Below are 13,489 nucleotides of genomic sequence, written 5' to 3'. Positions count from 1 at the left end.
ATCTTTTGTGCTATTTAATCTACTGTTCTATATGTTTGGAGCATTTCTTTTTGATGATTAAAAATAATCATTACGAAAGTCATATAATCTCATTATATAAAGTTTTGAGAACAGAAAATTACTCATAATCCATTCATTCTAACACATCCACTGTAAGCATTTTAAAATACTTCCTCTAATCTTTTTCTTCTGTATCATGTCATATTTATACAGTTTTTATGATTTTAACCTGTACTATTTCAAGCATTTGTCCATGTTGATATGCAGCATCTGTAATCATCATTTTAATGACTGTGTATTAGTCCACCAAACTATACAACTGTTATTTTCCACATTATTGAGAATTTAAGGAGCTTCAAACAATAAAGAATTTCTCTGTACCTATCTGTTTTCTTCCCCTCAAAAGTTTGAATATGGGGGCTGGTGGTGAGAGAGGCTAAGCAATGGCACTGCCGCAAAGCATTACAGGACTAACAAAATACATGGTTGAGGTTCATAATGATAGCCCTAATATACAAAGAGAAAAGGTAAAATCATATGGAAGTGAAAACACATTTCAGAAAGATTCCAATCCAAAATGGTTAACAGTAACTTTTGTAATTAAAAGGATAAGTTGCACAATTCACAAATGTGTACCATCTAGTACTGCTGGACAAGGCATTATAAATTTTCACTAACTTCCAAAACAGAATATTTTGGGTCATATTAATAAAGTTTACTTTCTCACTGTAATACTAACCTTATATTATTTACACAGTCTTCATGAGCTTCAGAAAGTGTTTTTATGTGCTTTGAAGATATAGGATCAAAAAGTAGAACTTCAGTCTGTTCACAAGCAACTGTCAGCACTGACCTGGAAGCAAATGACACATTTCTCTTAGTTTATTTAGCATTCTCTTGTTTTATTGATATTCATCTATTTGTGACTATAGAAGCTACAGATGAATAACTTCTGTCAACATTAGTAGCAAATATTTAAAAGATTGAGACTATTTACTGTTGCAAGTAGTAGTAGGAAATAGTATTCTCATACATCATGGTGAAGTATAAGCTGGGTGCAACTTGTATGGGGAGTACCAGTATCTAACAAAGTTTTAAATGTGCGTATCTTTTATCTCAGCATTTTTTTTCCTGAGAATTAAATCTAGAGAAATAATAATTTCCAAATACAAAGAAGCACATGTAAAGGTATGCTTCACTGTAGGGAGAAACTGGAAGTAACCTAAATGTACATAAAAGAAAGATCAATTACCTATTAAAATGCACTGAAAGGTCTAGTATACATCCTACCAAACCAGTTTTAGTCAAACTAAACCTTTTCCTTTACAGATTTTAGTATTGTTTCTTGTTTCAGCCCTTTCCTATTACAAAATCACATTTTTATAAACCTTTTACAAACACCATTTTTTAAACCTTTTTATTGAAGGATAATTGTTTTACAGAATTTTGTTGTTTTCTGTCAAACCTCAACATGAATCAGCCATAAGTATACCTATATCTGCTCCCTTTTGAACCTCCCTCCCTTCCCCCTCCCCATCCCACCACTCTAGGATGATACAGAGCCCATGTTTGAGTTTACTGAGCCATACAGCAAATTCCCGTTGGCTATCTATTTTGCATATGGTAATGTAAGTTTCCATGTTATTCTTCCCATACATCTCACCCTCTCCTCCCCTCTCCCTATGTCCATAAGTCTATTCTCTACATCTGTTTCTCCATTGCTGCCCTGTAAATAAATTTTTCACTACCATTTTTCTATATTCCATATATGTGTTAGAATATGATATTTATCTTTCTCTTTCTGATTCACTTCACTCTGTATAATAGGTTCTAGGTTCATCCACCTCATCAGAACTGACTCAAATGCATTCCTTTTTATGACTAATACTCTATTGTGTATATGTACAACTTCTTTATTCATTCATCTGTCAATGGACATCTAGGTTGCTTCCATGTTCTAGCTATTGTAGTTTCTGCAGTAAACAATGGGATACATGTGTCTTTTTCAACCCTGGTTTCCTCAGGGTATATGCCTAGGAGTGGGATTGCTGGGTCATATGGTGGTTTTATTCCTAGTTTTTTAAGGAATCTCCATACCGTCTTCCATAGTGACTGTATCAATTTACATTCCCACCAACAGTGCAAAAGCATTCCCTTTTCTCCACACCCTCTCCAGCATTTATTGTTTGTAGACTTTTTGGTAATGGCCCTTCTGACCGGTGTGAGGTGATATCTCATTGTGGTTTTGATTTGCATTTCTCTAATATGAGCAATGTTGAGCATCATCTTTCCATGTGTTTGTTAGTCATGTGTATGTCTTCTTTGGAGAAATGTCTGTTTAGGTCTTTTTCCTACTTTTTGGATTGTTTGTTTTTCCACCATTGAGTTGTATGAGCTGTTGTATATTTTGGAAATTAATCTTTTGTCAGTTGTTTCATTTGCTATTACTTTCTCCCATTCTGAGGCTTGTCTTATCATCTTGCTTATAGTTTCCTTTGCTGTGCAAAAGTTTTAAAGTTTAATCTGGTCCCACTTGCTTACTTTTGTTTGTATTTCCATTACTCTAAGAGGTGGGTCAGAGAGGATCTTGCTTTATGTCATTGAGTGTTCTGCCTATGTTTTCCTCTAAGAGTTTTATAGTTGCTAGCCTTACATTTAGGTCTTTAATCCATTTTGAGTTTATCTTTGTGTATGGTGTCAAGAAGTGTTCTAAATTCATACTTTTACATGTAGCTGTCCAGTTTTCCCAGCACCATTTATTGAAGAGGCTGTCTTTGCCCCATTGTATATTCTTGCCTCCTTTGTCTAAAATAAGGTACCCATAGGTGCACGGTTTTATTTCTGGGCTCTCTCTCTTGCTCCATTGGTCTATATTTCTGTTTTTGTGCCACTACCATACTGTCTTGATGACTGTAGCTTTGTAGTATAATCTGAAGTCAGGGAGGTTGATTCCTCCAGCTCCATTCTTCTTTCTCAAGACTGCTTTGGCTATTCAGGGACTTTTGTGTTTCCATATGAATTGTGAAATTTTTTGTTCTTGTTCTGTGAAAAATGCCATTGGTAATTTGATAGGGATCGCATTGAATCTGTAGATTGCATTCAGTGGTATAATCATTTTCACAATATTGATTCTTCCTACCCAGGAACATGGAATATCTCTCCATCTGTTTATGTCATCTTTGATTTCTTTCATCAGTGTCTTATAATTTTCTGTGTACAGTTCTTTTGTCTCAAGTAAGTTTACTCCTAGATATTTAATTCTTTTTGTTGCAATGGTGAATGGGATTGATTCCTTAATTTCTTTGATTTCATTGTCAGTATACAGAAATGCAAGTGGTTTCTGTGTATTGATTTTGTATCCTACAACTTTGCTAAATTCACTGATTAGCTCTAGTAATTTTCTGATACTATCTTTAGGGTTTTCTATGTACAGTATCATGTCATCTGCAAACAGTGAGAGCTTTACTTCCTCTTTTCTGATCTGGATTCATTTTATTTCTTTTTCTTCTCTGATTGCTCTAACTAGGACTTCCAGAACTATGTTGAAAAGTGGTGAATGTTGAAACCCTTGTCTTGTTCCTGATCTTTGGGGGAATGCTTTCAGTTTTTCACCACTGAGAATAATGTTTGCTGTAGGCTTATCATATATGGACTTTACTATGTTGAGGTAGGTTCCTTCTATGCCCATTTTTTGAAGAGTTTTAATCATAAATGGGTGCTGAATTTTGTCAAAGGCTTTTTCTACATCTATTGAGATTATCTTATGGTTTTATCTTTCAATTTGTTAATATGGTGTATCACACTGATTGATTTGCATATATTGAAGAATCCTTGCATTCCTGGAATAAACCCAACTTGATCATGGTGTATAAGATTTTTGATGTGTTGCTGAATTCTGTTTGCTAAAATTTTGTTGAGGATTTTTGCATCTATGTTCATCAGTGATATTGGCCTATAGTTTTCTTTCTTTGTGTTGTCTTTGTCTGGTTTTGGTATCAGAGTGATGGTGGCCTCGTAGAATGAGTTTGGCAGTGTTCCTTCCTCTGCAATTTTTTGAAAGTTTTAGAAGGACAGGCATTAGCTCTTCTCTAAATGTTTGACAGAATTCTCCTACGAAGCCATCTGATCCTGGGCTTTTGTTTTTTTGGGAGATTTTTGATCACAGCTTCAATTTCAGTGCTTGTAATTGGGTTGTTCATAATTTCTATTTCTTCCTGGTTTAGTCTTGGAAGATCGAACTTTTCTAAGAATCTGTCCATTTTTTCCAGGTTATCCATTTTATTGCCATATAGTTGTTCATAATAGTCTCTTATAATCCTTTGTATTTCTGCATTGTCTGTTGCAACCTCTCCTTTTTCATTTCTAATTTTGTTGATTTGATTCTTCTCTTTTTCTTGATGAGTCTGGCTAAAGGTTTGTTGATTTTGTTTATCTTCTCAAAGAACCAGCTTTTAGTTTTATTAATCTTTACTACTGCTTATTTCTTTTTATTTCTGCTCAGATCTTTATGATTTCTTTCCCTCTACTAACTTTGGGGTTTTTTTGTTCTTCTTTTTCCAGTTGTTTTAGGTGTAAAGTTAGGTTGTCTATTTGATGTTTTTCTTGTTTCTTGAGGTACGACTGTATTGCTATAAACTTCCTTCTTAGGACTGCTTTTGCTGCATCCCATAGGTTTTGAGTTGTCATGTTTTCATTGTCACTTGTTTCTAGAAATTTTTTTATTTCCCTTCTGATTTCTTCAGTAACCTGTTGGTTATTTAGAAACATGTTGTTTAATCTCCATGTGTTTGTATTTCTTACATTTTTCTTGTAATTGATATCTAGTCTCATAGCATTGTGGTCGGAGAAGATGCTTGATATGATTTCAATTTTCTTAAATTTACTGAGGTTTGTTTTGTGACCCAAGATGTGGTCTATCCCAGAGAATGTTCCAAGGGTACTTGAGAAGAAGGTATATTCTGCATTTGGAGGGAATGTCCTGAAGATAACAGTGAGATCCATCTCACCTAATGTATCATTTAAGACTTGTGCTTCCTTATTAATTTTGTTTTGATGATCTGTCCATCAAAAGTGGGGGTGTTTAAAGTCTCCTACTATTATTGTGTTACTGTCAATTTCTCCTTTTATGTCTGTTAGTTAAACACCATTTTGATTTCTGAAAATCTATTGTCTTTTATTGATTTTGTCTTAGTTTTCTGTAAATACTGATCTTTTAGATCTAGACCTAGCAAATGAAATCTTGCACTGATTTCAATTCAGGATTGAAACTGATTGATTTCCACTTTCAAATGAAATTCTGAAAGTGCAATCTTTTCAATTTATAATGCCAATAGCACATGGGATTTTTACACTTTAAGATGAAAGTGCATAAGATAGAATTCTAAATGGCCAAACTTTAAAATTCAGAACAAATGTTTTACGTGAAGGGGCAACATCTACTAAATTGAAATCTTTTCCATATTTAGAAATTATGAAATTATCCTTTACAGGGTGTCTGCCTAAATCCTTTTGTGAGGTATCTGGATTTCAAAAATTTGATAGTATCTGAAGGATTTTAGATGACTACCATGAGTAAAAATATTCAAATTAATATATGTAATTTTAGAAGATGCATAAATATTTCTTTTTGTTAGAAGAGTCATGAAATGAACTCGTCTTCTTCTCACATAAAAATAATGAATCAATGATTCTTGGAAAGTCTTAATATTAAACATTATAAATGAGACCTATTAAAAAGAGATCAATAAGACTGATAATCATTTTTTCATTTTAATATAATCTATTTTTGTACATGGCATAATTTGTACCTTTTAAAACTGGATGTCATTTGTCCCAACATCAAATCCTATACCTTTGTGTACAGCAAGCACTCTTGTCTTGTTCCTGATCTTTAAGAATACATTCGCCATTTCATCATTAAGCGCAATGTTTGCTATAGGGTTTTTTTGTTTGTTTTGGTAGATTCCTACTACTGGATTAAGGAAATTTTCTTCTACATCAAATCTGTTAAGTTTTTTTTCATTAATATACATTAAAGTATATGAAATATTTTCTAACATTTATTGAAATTATCCTATAGTTTTCTTTTAATATGTTAATGTAGTGATTTACAATTAATATATTTTCTAATGTCAAATCAATGTTTCATTTCTACCATATTGCTACATTCAGTTGGCTAAAAAGGTGGATTCATATCTCTGGCTACCCTCCTTTTGCAGAGCTTGGCCCTGCAATTTCCTCACTGCCTCAGTTCTATACTCCCTTCAAACATAACTGTTTCTATCTTATATTAGATATTTATGTTTTTCTGTAGCTTTTCTAGTTATTCTCAATTGGAGGGTTGGTCCAAACCACCTATTCTGCTACTTTTGGAAAGCTACAATCTCTGCTTCTTGCATCTGAAATTATATCCCCCTTTTCATTCTAAACATTGTTTACCTGGGTATTCTACTGATCAATTTAATGAGCGTGTTTCATTATTCTTTGTCTTTTCAAAGACAAATCTTTCTGTTGAGTATTTCTACTTGATTTTTAGAATTTCAATAATTTGACTCTATATTGCTGTATTTCCTTCCTTTGGCTTTCTTTAGATTTACTTTCTTATAACTTCACTATTCTGTTATTATTTCTTGAGATAGATACTTAGCTAATTAATTTTCCTTGTCTTCCTTTCTAGTTTATTAAAGATCATAATTTTCATACTAAGTCCAGATTTATTTATATCCCACAACTTTTGAGATATGGTATTTTCATTTAGTTTAAATATTTCTAATTTCCATTATCATTTCTACTTTGACTTATGAGCTATTTATAAATTTTTATTTATAAATATTTAACTTGAAAATACATGCTATTAATTTCTAGCAATCACATTATCCTGAGAAACTATTTAATGACAATCTTTTGAAATATGTGGCCTTATAAGAGAGGAATTTTTAACTCATCTTTGTGTGTTGGGGGAAAAACAAAAACCATGAGGCAGCTGTTACGTAAGTGTGATATTAAAAAATACTAAATATTCAACAGTAATATAAATTAACATATGAATAAAAAATTTAGATTTTAAAACATTAAAATATAGGCTAACCTATAGGTTATAAAAATGCTTACCAAGTGATATTAATTCTAACTCAAATTTTTATCAAATTATTCTAACTCCCAAACATTTATTAATTTTAGAAATTGTAGCCATAATTATCTCCTTGACCCAGATGCCTTTGTTTGGACCATGAACTGCCATAGGAAACTGCATAAAGACCCTCTAAGCATTTCCACATTAAACAGGTAGTCATTCATATAAAACAAACTTATGGTTACAAAAGAGGAAGGAAGGAATAATAAATTAGGAGTAGGGGATTGACAGATACAAACCACTACAGATAAAATAGATAAGCAACAAGGATTTACTATATAGCACAAAGAATTATAGTCAATATCTTGTAACATCTATAATGGAAAAAATCTGAAAAAATATACATATAACTAAGTCACTTTTCCGTACACCTGAAACTAACACAATATTGTAAATCAACTATATTTCAGTTTAAAAATTCCTTATAAATAGGTAGTCATTAAGTAACTTGTGGTCTTGATAAGTAAAAAAAAAAAATCACTCTTAATAGCAATAAAATTGTTCATGGAGCTGAATCCTTTTTAGCTTTTGCTGCAGTTAACAGTAAGTATACTGAAAAAATTTTCACCCTTATAATGCTTGCTGTTAATTTTTACATTCAATTATATTAATGACTAAGTCACAAAATAATTGATACATCATATTTAATGCTATCAAACCTAATCCTTCAGCCCAGATGAGACATAATATAATACAGCAGTTAAGAGCATAAACCAGAGTACAAATCCTTTGTGTTTAACATCCTTTCTGCGTCTCAGTTCTCTCAACTAAATGTTTCTGATATAGAGAAGGCTTATTTTGGGAGTCATGTTCATTAATAAAGTGAGTGTTATTAATGCCTATGGTGTGTATGTATTCAGCGGCTTTTGGCAAAATTATACCACTAAATAAAGGTGAAATTCATTAAGAATGATAAGATTAGGGATCTGTATCCATACGGTATTCATCCATAAACCACCCCATTGACCTCATTTACCTGCCACGGGTTCTATCCTGCAGTGGGTGTTCACACTTTGTCGAGAGAATTAACAATTGGATGGTGCCTCCAGTGGTGCCATTACTCTCATCTGACTGCTCCTTTTATCTCTGGATCTCCCAAGAGGCTAGTTAACACAAACAGGTTACTCTAGGAGATCCTATGGAGGGTGCTTAAAGTACTAGGAGGGCACTCAGTGGACTTGGGGCAGTAACTAACTATTCAACCACCATGGATATATATTAATATTGTAAAAACTGGTACAGCTGAACCAATGTGTACAAGCTTAACATCAGGCCTGAATGCGGTATTCTATACATACTCTTTAGAAGTGGTACTGTTTCTATCTCTGCCTGATTAACTGAGGTATGCTATAACGTACATTAAACTCAACTCTATGATGATAAGTTTTCTCTTTTCTCCTTGAAGTTATCAATTTTGGATGTATATAAGTTAAAAAACTCAATTTCAGAATTTATTTTTCAGGTGAATTGATCTGAATATAAAGTAACCTATCTCTAGTAATTTTTTTGCCTTAAAGCCTATTTTGTTGATATTAAATATAGCTCACCAGCTTTCTTTTGCTTAGGTGTTTGATATATCCTCTTTATCTTATGTACAAGAAGTACATTTAGTACTTCTATATTATAATTAGTAATATTTGTATTTATTTTCAGTGATTCTTTGTGTTTTATTATACCTTTCCTACTTTTCTTCCCTTTCCCTTTCTTGTCTTCTGGAATATGTTTTTCCTCACTCCAAAATTTTTTCTTTTTCTAGTCCTGAAATAATACACTTACTTGTCTTTTGGTGGTTACCTTGTAAATTTTAATATGTACACATTAAAACCTAAAGTTAATATATCACAATTCTCCCTCAAAAAAATAAGGAACTTCGAACATCCCTTCATAATTTATATACTATTGTTGTCTTCTATTTTAGCTACATCTTTGTTAATTCCAAAAGACAAAATCAGATTATTTTACATACAAATTTCCCACTTTCTTTGATCTTCATTCCTTCTAATATCTCAAGACCTTACAGCTGAAAACACTTTCTTCTCTCTGAACTTAGAATTCCATTACTGAAGGTCTGGTGGCAAACTTACTGAGCTTTGATTGGATGCTTATGTATTTATCTCATCTTTGTTCTTGACAAGAACAAAGAACCCATATTTGCTGGGTATAGACATTCAGGTTGGCAGTTTTTCCCAGCATACTGAAATGTAATCACCACTATCCTCTAATTTACACTACTACTGATGACTGATTGACTTTCACTTGCATAGTTACTCCTTTGAAGGCCTTTTTCCCTCTGGTTTTTATTATTTTATATCTGTTGTCCTGCAGTTTCCTATATGGCAAGGGAGAATTCCTGCTAGCGGTGTGTTGGGTTTCTTAAATCATTTGATACCTTTCTTCAATTCTGGAAAGTTCTCAACTATTGCTGCTTCAAGTTTGTTTTATCCTATTATTTCATTTTCATTAGGAACTAACCAAATACATAGTATGCATTTTTCTCTTTGTGCTTTGTGTCACCAAGCCTCCTTCATATTTTCAGTCTCTTTGCCTCTCTTTTCTGCAATCTGGATAAATTCTTCACTTTTATTTTCCAATACACTAATTCTCTCTACATCAGTGCCTAATGTATTCTTATACAGGATAGCGTAAGAAAGTCCATATTATTGAAAATATTATCAAATTTGCTTTTTCAAAATGCCATTTTAGGAGGTGACACATTTATCTTGACAATGCTGCTATTGCTTAAAACATTTTACAGTTCTTTACAGATTACCTTCTGGTCCACGTATCCTTCATTTTTCTTTCTTAGTGCCAAAATGTTTCTAGTCTGGTCTCTATCAAATTCTTAATTTTAATTCTTACCTTCTGTATCACCTCTCCTTTTTGTACTGAGAAGTCCTTGACAGTGGTTACAGTATCCAGTAAGCTGATTTAACTTATATATAACTTAAGGATATGAGAAATCATCTCATTTAACAAGATACGTCAATTTATATAAAACCATTTTAAGTCCTATAAAAATTGGGGCATATTAGGTGTAGTCAGAAGACTAAAAAATTAAAACACTGAACTATTTTCACCTATTACCTTGACAGAAATGAAAAACAATGGCAATGTGCAATACTAGCAAGGGTACAAGAAGACAAGCACTTTCATTGGGACTGATAAGAATAAGGATTGGTACAGTCTTCACAAAGGGCAGTTTAATAATAGGAACCCAAATCTTCACAACCTTTTACTCATTCTAAGGAATTACCATAAGGACATAAATTTAAAATATCGGTTTAGAGGTTTTATTTTAACTAATGAAAAATTTTAAACAATGCTGCAGAAATATATTCATTAACACAGATAATTTATAATGTATGAAAAATAGCAGGCTACAAAACAGTAGGTTCTATTTTTATGTTAAAATAAACATACAAAGGGAGTTCCATGGTGGTCCAATGGTTAGGACTCGGCACTCTCACTGCCATGGCCAATGTTCAATCCCTGATCAGGGAACTAAGACCCACAAGCTGCACATGGTGCAGTCAAGAAAAAAAAATTTTTAAACAAATAAAAAGACGTATACAAAGAAAAAGATTCCTTAGATATCCATTTACTCTCTGGGATCATAAAGGATATTTAGCTTCTTTTAGTTTCATTTACTGCCTACGTTTTCTACAGTAAGTAATTAGTAATTATATAGCTACACGTTATCGCATGAAATATCAGAGTACCTAAATAAAGTACCACCTTTTACAAAAATGTTACTATAGAAATAACATAACCCACATTCAAACAAGAACTATCAGTAATATACTCCTCATTCTTATAGTACTGGTAATGAGAATTCCTTCTTCATAACTCATTCTATCCCTCTCACCCTCTACCTAAAATTCTACCTTCAAAGAGTAGAAACACTACTTCTGAAGCCCTGAGAGAACAGGTAGGAGGCTGGAAGGAAAGGAGCTGGGATATACTGAAGAGAGGAACTGAAGGGTTATGAAGAACAAACTGCTGGTATTTGGGGAGAAACTTTAGGAATAGCACTTGGTTGGAAGAAGGAGTGAGGAGAGGAGGTTCCACAGATAAACTTCAGCAGAATAGTTTCTCCTCTCACCAATCTTCCCTGTATTCAGGTGCACAGTCACTGTTTCAAGTTAACTACTATATTAAGAAAAAGCATTTGCAAGTGAAATGGAATAGGGTGTACCTGCTCAGTGACCCCAGATTCTGATACTTTGCTCCTTCCTTAGCATATTTTATGTCTTTCTTCAGCACAATTTTTTCCTTTGTTAACCTATCGTCTTTCAGTTTCTCCAACATCATATGTTAGAGAACCATAGGTCGTTTGACATACCAGTTCCTTCATCTGAAATATTTCTATCCCCTTCCCAACACTGTCTTGACTAATTTATCTCCTACTCAACTTTCCATCCTGGTTAAGTGTCACTTTCTCAGGGAAACCTTGAACACCCTCGTCCACAACAGGTTCTTTCCAGCCTTTATCTCAACTTGTAAATATACATTATGAAATTATCTAGTATGCTTATTAATGTCTACTTGAACCAATAGATCCCAAGACTACAGAACGCAATGCCATTTGTTGTTTTGCTCACCACTGCCACCTCTGCCTCTGGAGCATAGCAAGTGCTCAACAAACACATGCTGAATGAGGGACTGAGTGAATGAACTAAGCAAATGACTAGGAATCCAGAGGCCCTGATCCAGTAAGAGTTGTATTATTTATGTCCCCTCATGGTGGAACCCTCTCTAAAGTTCTTCCTTTGACTGCTGTTGAACTTGTTCCTGTACGCAAAAAACAAAGTTTAAAAAATAGATATCACTTTGAAAATTCTCCATAGCTCAAAGTAAACGGAGGCCAAACATGGTATTTTAATTATCCAAGAAAAAGGCTAGATACCATTAACAGAACATGTAGTCTAGCCTGGGAACTTCACAGATGCCCACAAGATCTCTCTGCAGGATCTTAATATCTTACTGGAGAAAAGGAACGAAGGAACCCACAGTTGTCCCCTCAGGGCAAGTAGGGCACAGGGAACAGGGATTCTGCAGGCTCCATACCCTTGACCAAACTTAGGTGGGAAAAACACGCCTAGGGTGTCAGGGGGAAATGGGCATTTATTCAAAGTGAACTTATTGAGCATCTACGGTGTACCAGATAAACCTTAGCTCCGGACCTGGGGTGCTTTAGTCACTTCACAGAGCTCTGGTCCAGAAGGGGAGCAAACCAGCTCCGGGTTCGCCTACCTCAAGTGCCGGGCAGGGCCTCCAACAGCGACAGAGCGCTTCACAAAGAGTCAGGGGCACGAAAGCCGGCCGCCCCATAGGGACTCGCAAACCCCAAGCCTGGCTGGGCAAGCGGGCCCCGGGCAGCCGCCCACCGGCAGCCGCGCCAGGCGGAGGAGGCGGGTCCCCGCCCTCCGAGGGGCCGCGCTTACCCGTCGGGCGAGTACTCGAGGTTGAAGACTGCCCCGTGGGTGCGGGTGCTGAGGTACACCGAATCCGCGGGATGGATGGAACCATAGAGGTTAGTCATGGTTCGGAAATTGTCCCGCGCCGGGTCCACGAACAGCCCGCGGCCCAGGCTGCGCTCTCTCAGCCACCCGAAGAGCCGGGCGCCAGGGCCGCCCAGGCGGGCTCTGAGGCTGGGCTGGCCACGGCTCCCGGCCCTGCAGTCAGGCCCGGGTGGCCGGCGTGGCGGGGAAGGCGGTGAAGGATCTCCTTGAGCGGAAGCGGCTGAGGACTCTAGAGCTCCGAGCGGCCCGAGCTCCCGCGCGCGCCCGCCGGGGGGCTGCGAGGGGGCGCAGGGACTGCGAGGGCTCCCGCCGGGCGACGGGGGAGGGGCTGCGTCAGCCCCGGGCTGTAGTGGCGAGGGCGGGGAAGGGAGCGGCCCGGCAGCAGCCGCCTCTCTCCCGTAGGGTGCCAGCTCCTCAGCCCCGGATCCAGCCGCCCTGTCCCCTCCGGGGTTACGGAGCCCGAGGGGAAACATGACCAACGCCCCCGCCCCCGGCTCCCGGCCGCTGCCCAGCCGGCCAACACCTCAGTACTCCCGCTCCAGCCGCCACTTCCGGCGTGTGGTCGCCTAACCTCGCCGGCTGGGAAACCCGCGCCGCCTCTCGGTATCATCCGCCGGGGACCAAGAAAGCGGCGACACCGTTCGACTTGGGGTGCCACAGTCGGGAGGGTTGGAGGTCTAGAGCTACTGTGTGTGTGCAATAGTGAGGATGCCCAGGTCCTAGGCTGCACGGGGTAGCGCTAGCATCTGGGAACTGCGTGCGCTATTATTGTCACTATGTGGTTATCAGTGACCAGACTGTGTCTTTGGGGATGACAGGGTCTGACTGGTCAGTC

General features: G+C 36.6%; 1 protein-coding gene across 1 annotated transcript in view; it reads right to left on the bottom strand.

Annotated features, from left to right (window-relative positions):
- DCAF10 (DDB1 and CUL4 associated factor 10) overlaps positions 1 to 13,198 on the bottom strand; it is a 49,431-nt gene extending 36,233 nt beyond the window's left edge. The window contains exons 1-2 of the mRNA XM_081510800.1: positions 12,577 to 13,198; positions 740 to 853 (exon numbers count right to left, since the gene is read on the bottom strand). Of these exons, the coding sequence (XP_081366926.1) occupies positions 740 to 853; positions 12,577 to 13,127 (665 nt within the window). The 5' untranslated portion in view covers positions 13,128 to 13,198. The remainder of the gene's footprint in view (positions 1 to 739; positions 854 to 12,576) is intronic.
- Between the last annotated feature and the right edge of the window lie 291 nt (positions 13,199 to 13,489).

Source organism: Giraffa tippelskirchi, chromosome 1, assembly GCF_054371585.1.
Source record: "Giraffa tippelskirchi isolate mGirTip1 chromosome 1, T2T-mGirTip1v1.2.pri, whole genome shotgun sequence".
Taxonomy (NCBI): domain Eukaryota; kingdom Metazoa; phylum Chordata; class Mammalia; order Artiodactyla; family Giraffidae; genus Giraffa; species Giraffa tippelskirchi.
The sequence above is the reverse complement of the archived record's forward strand: the minus strand, read 5'-3'. Positions and strand labels throughout refer to the sequence as shown.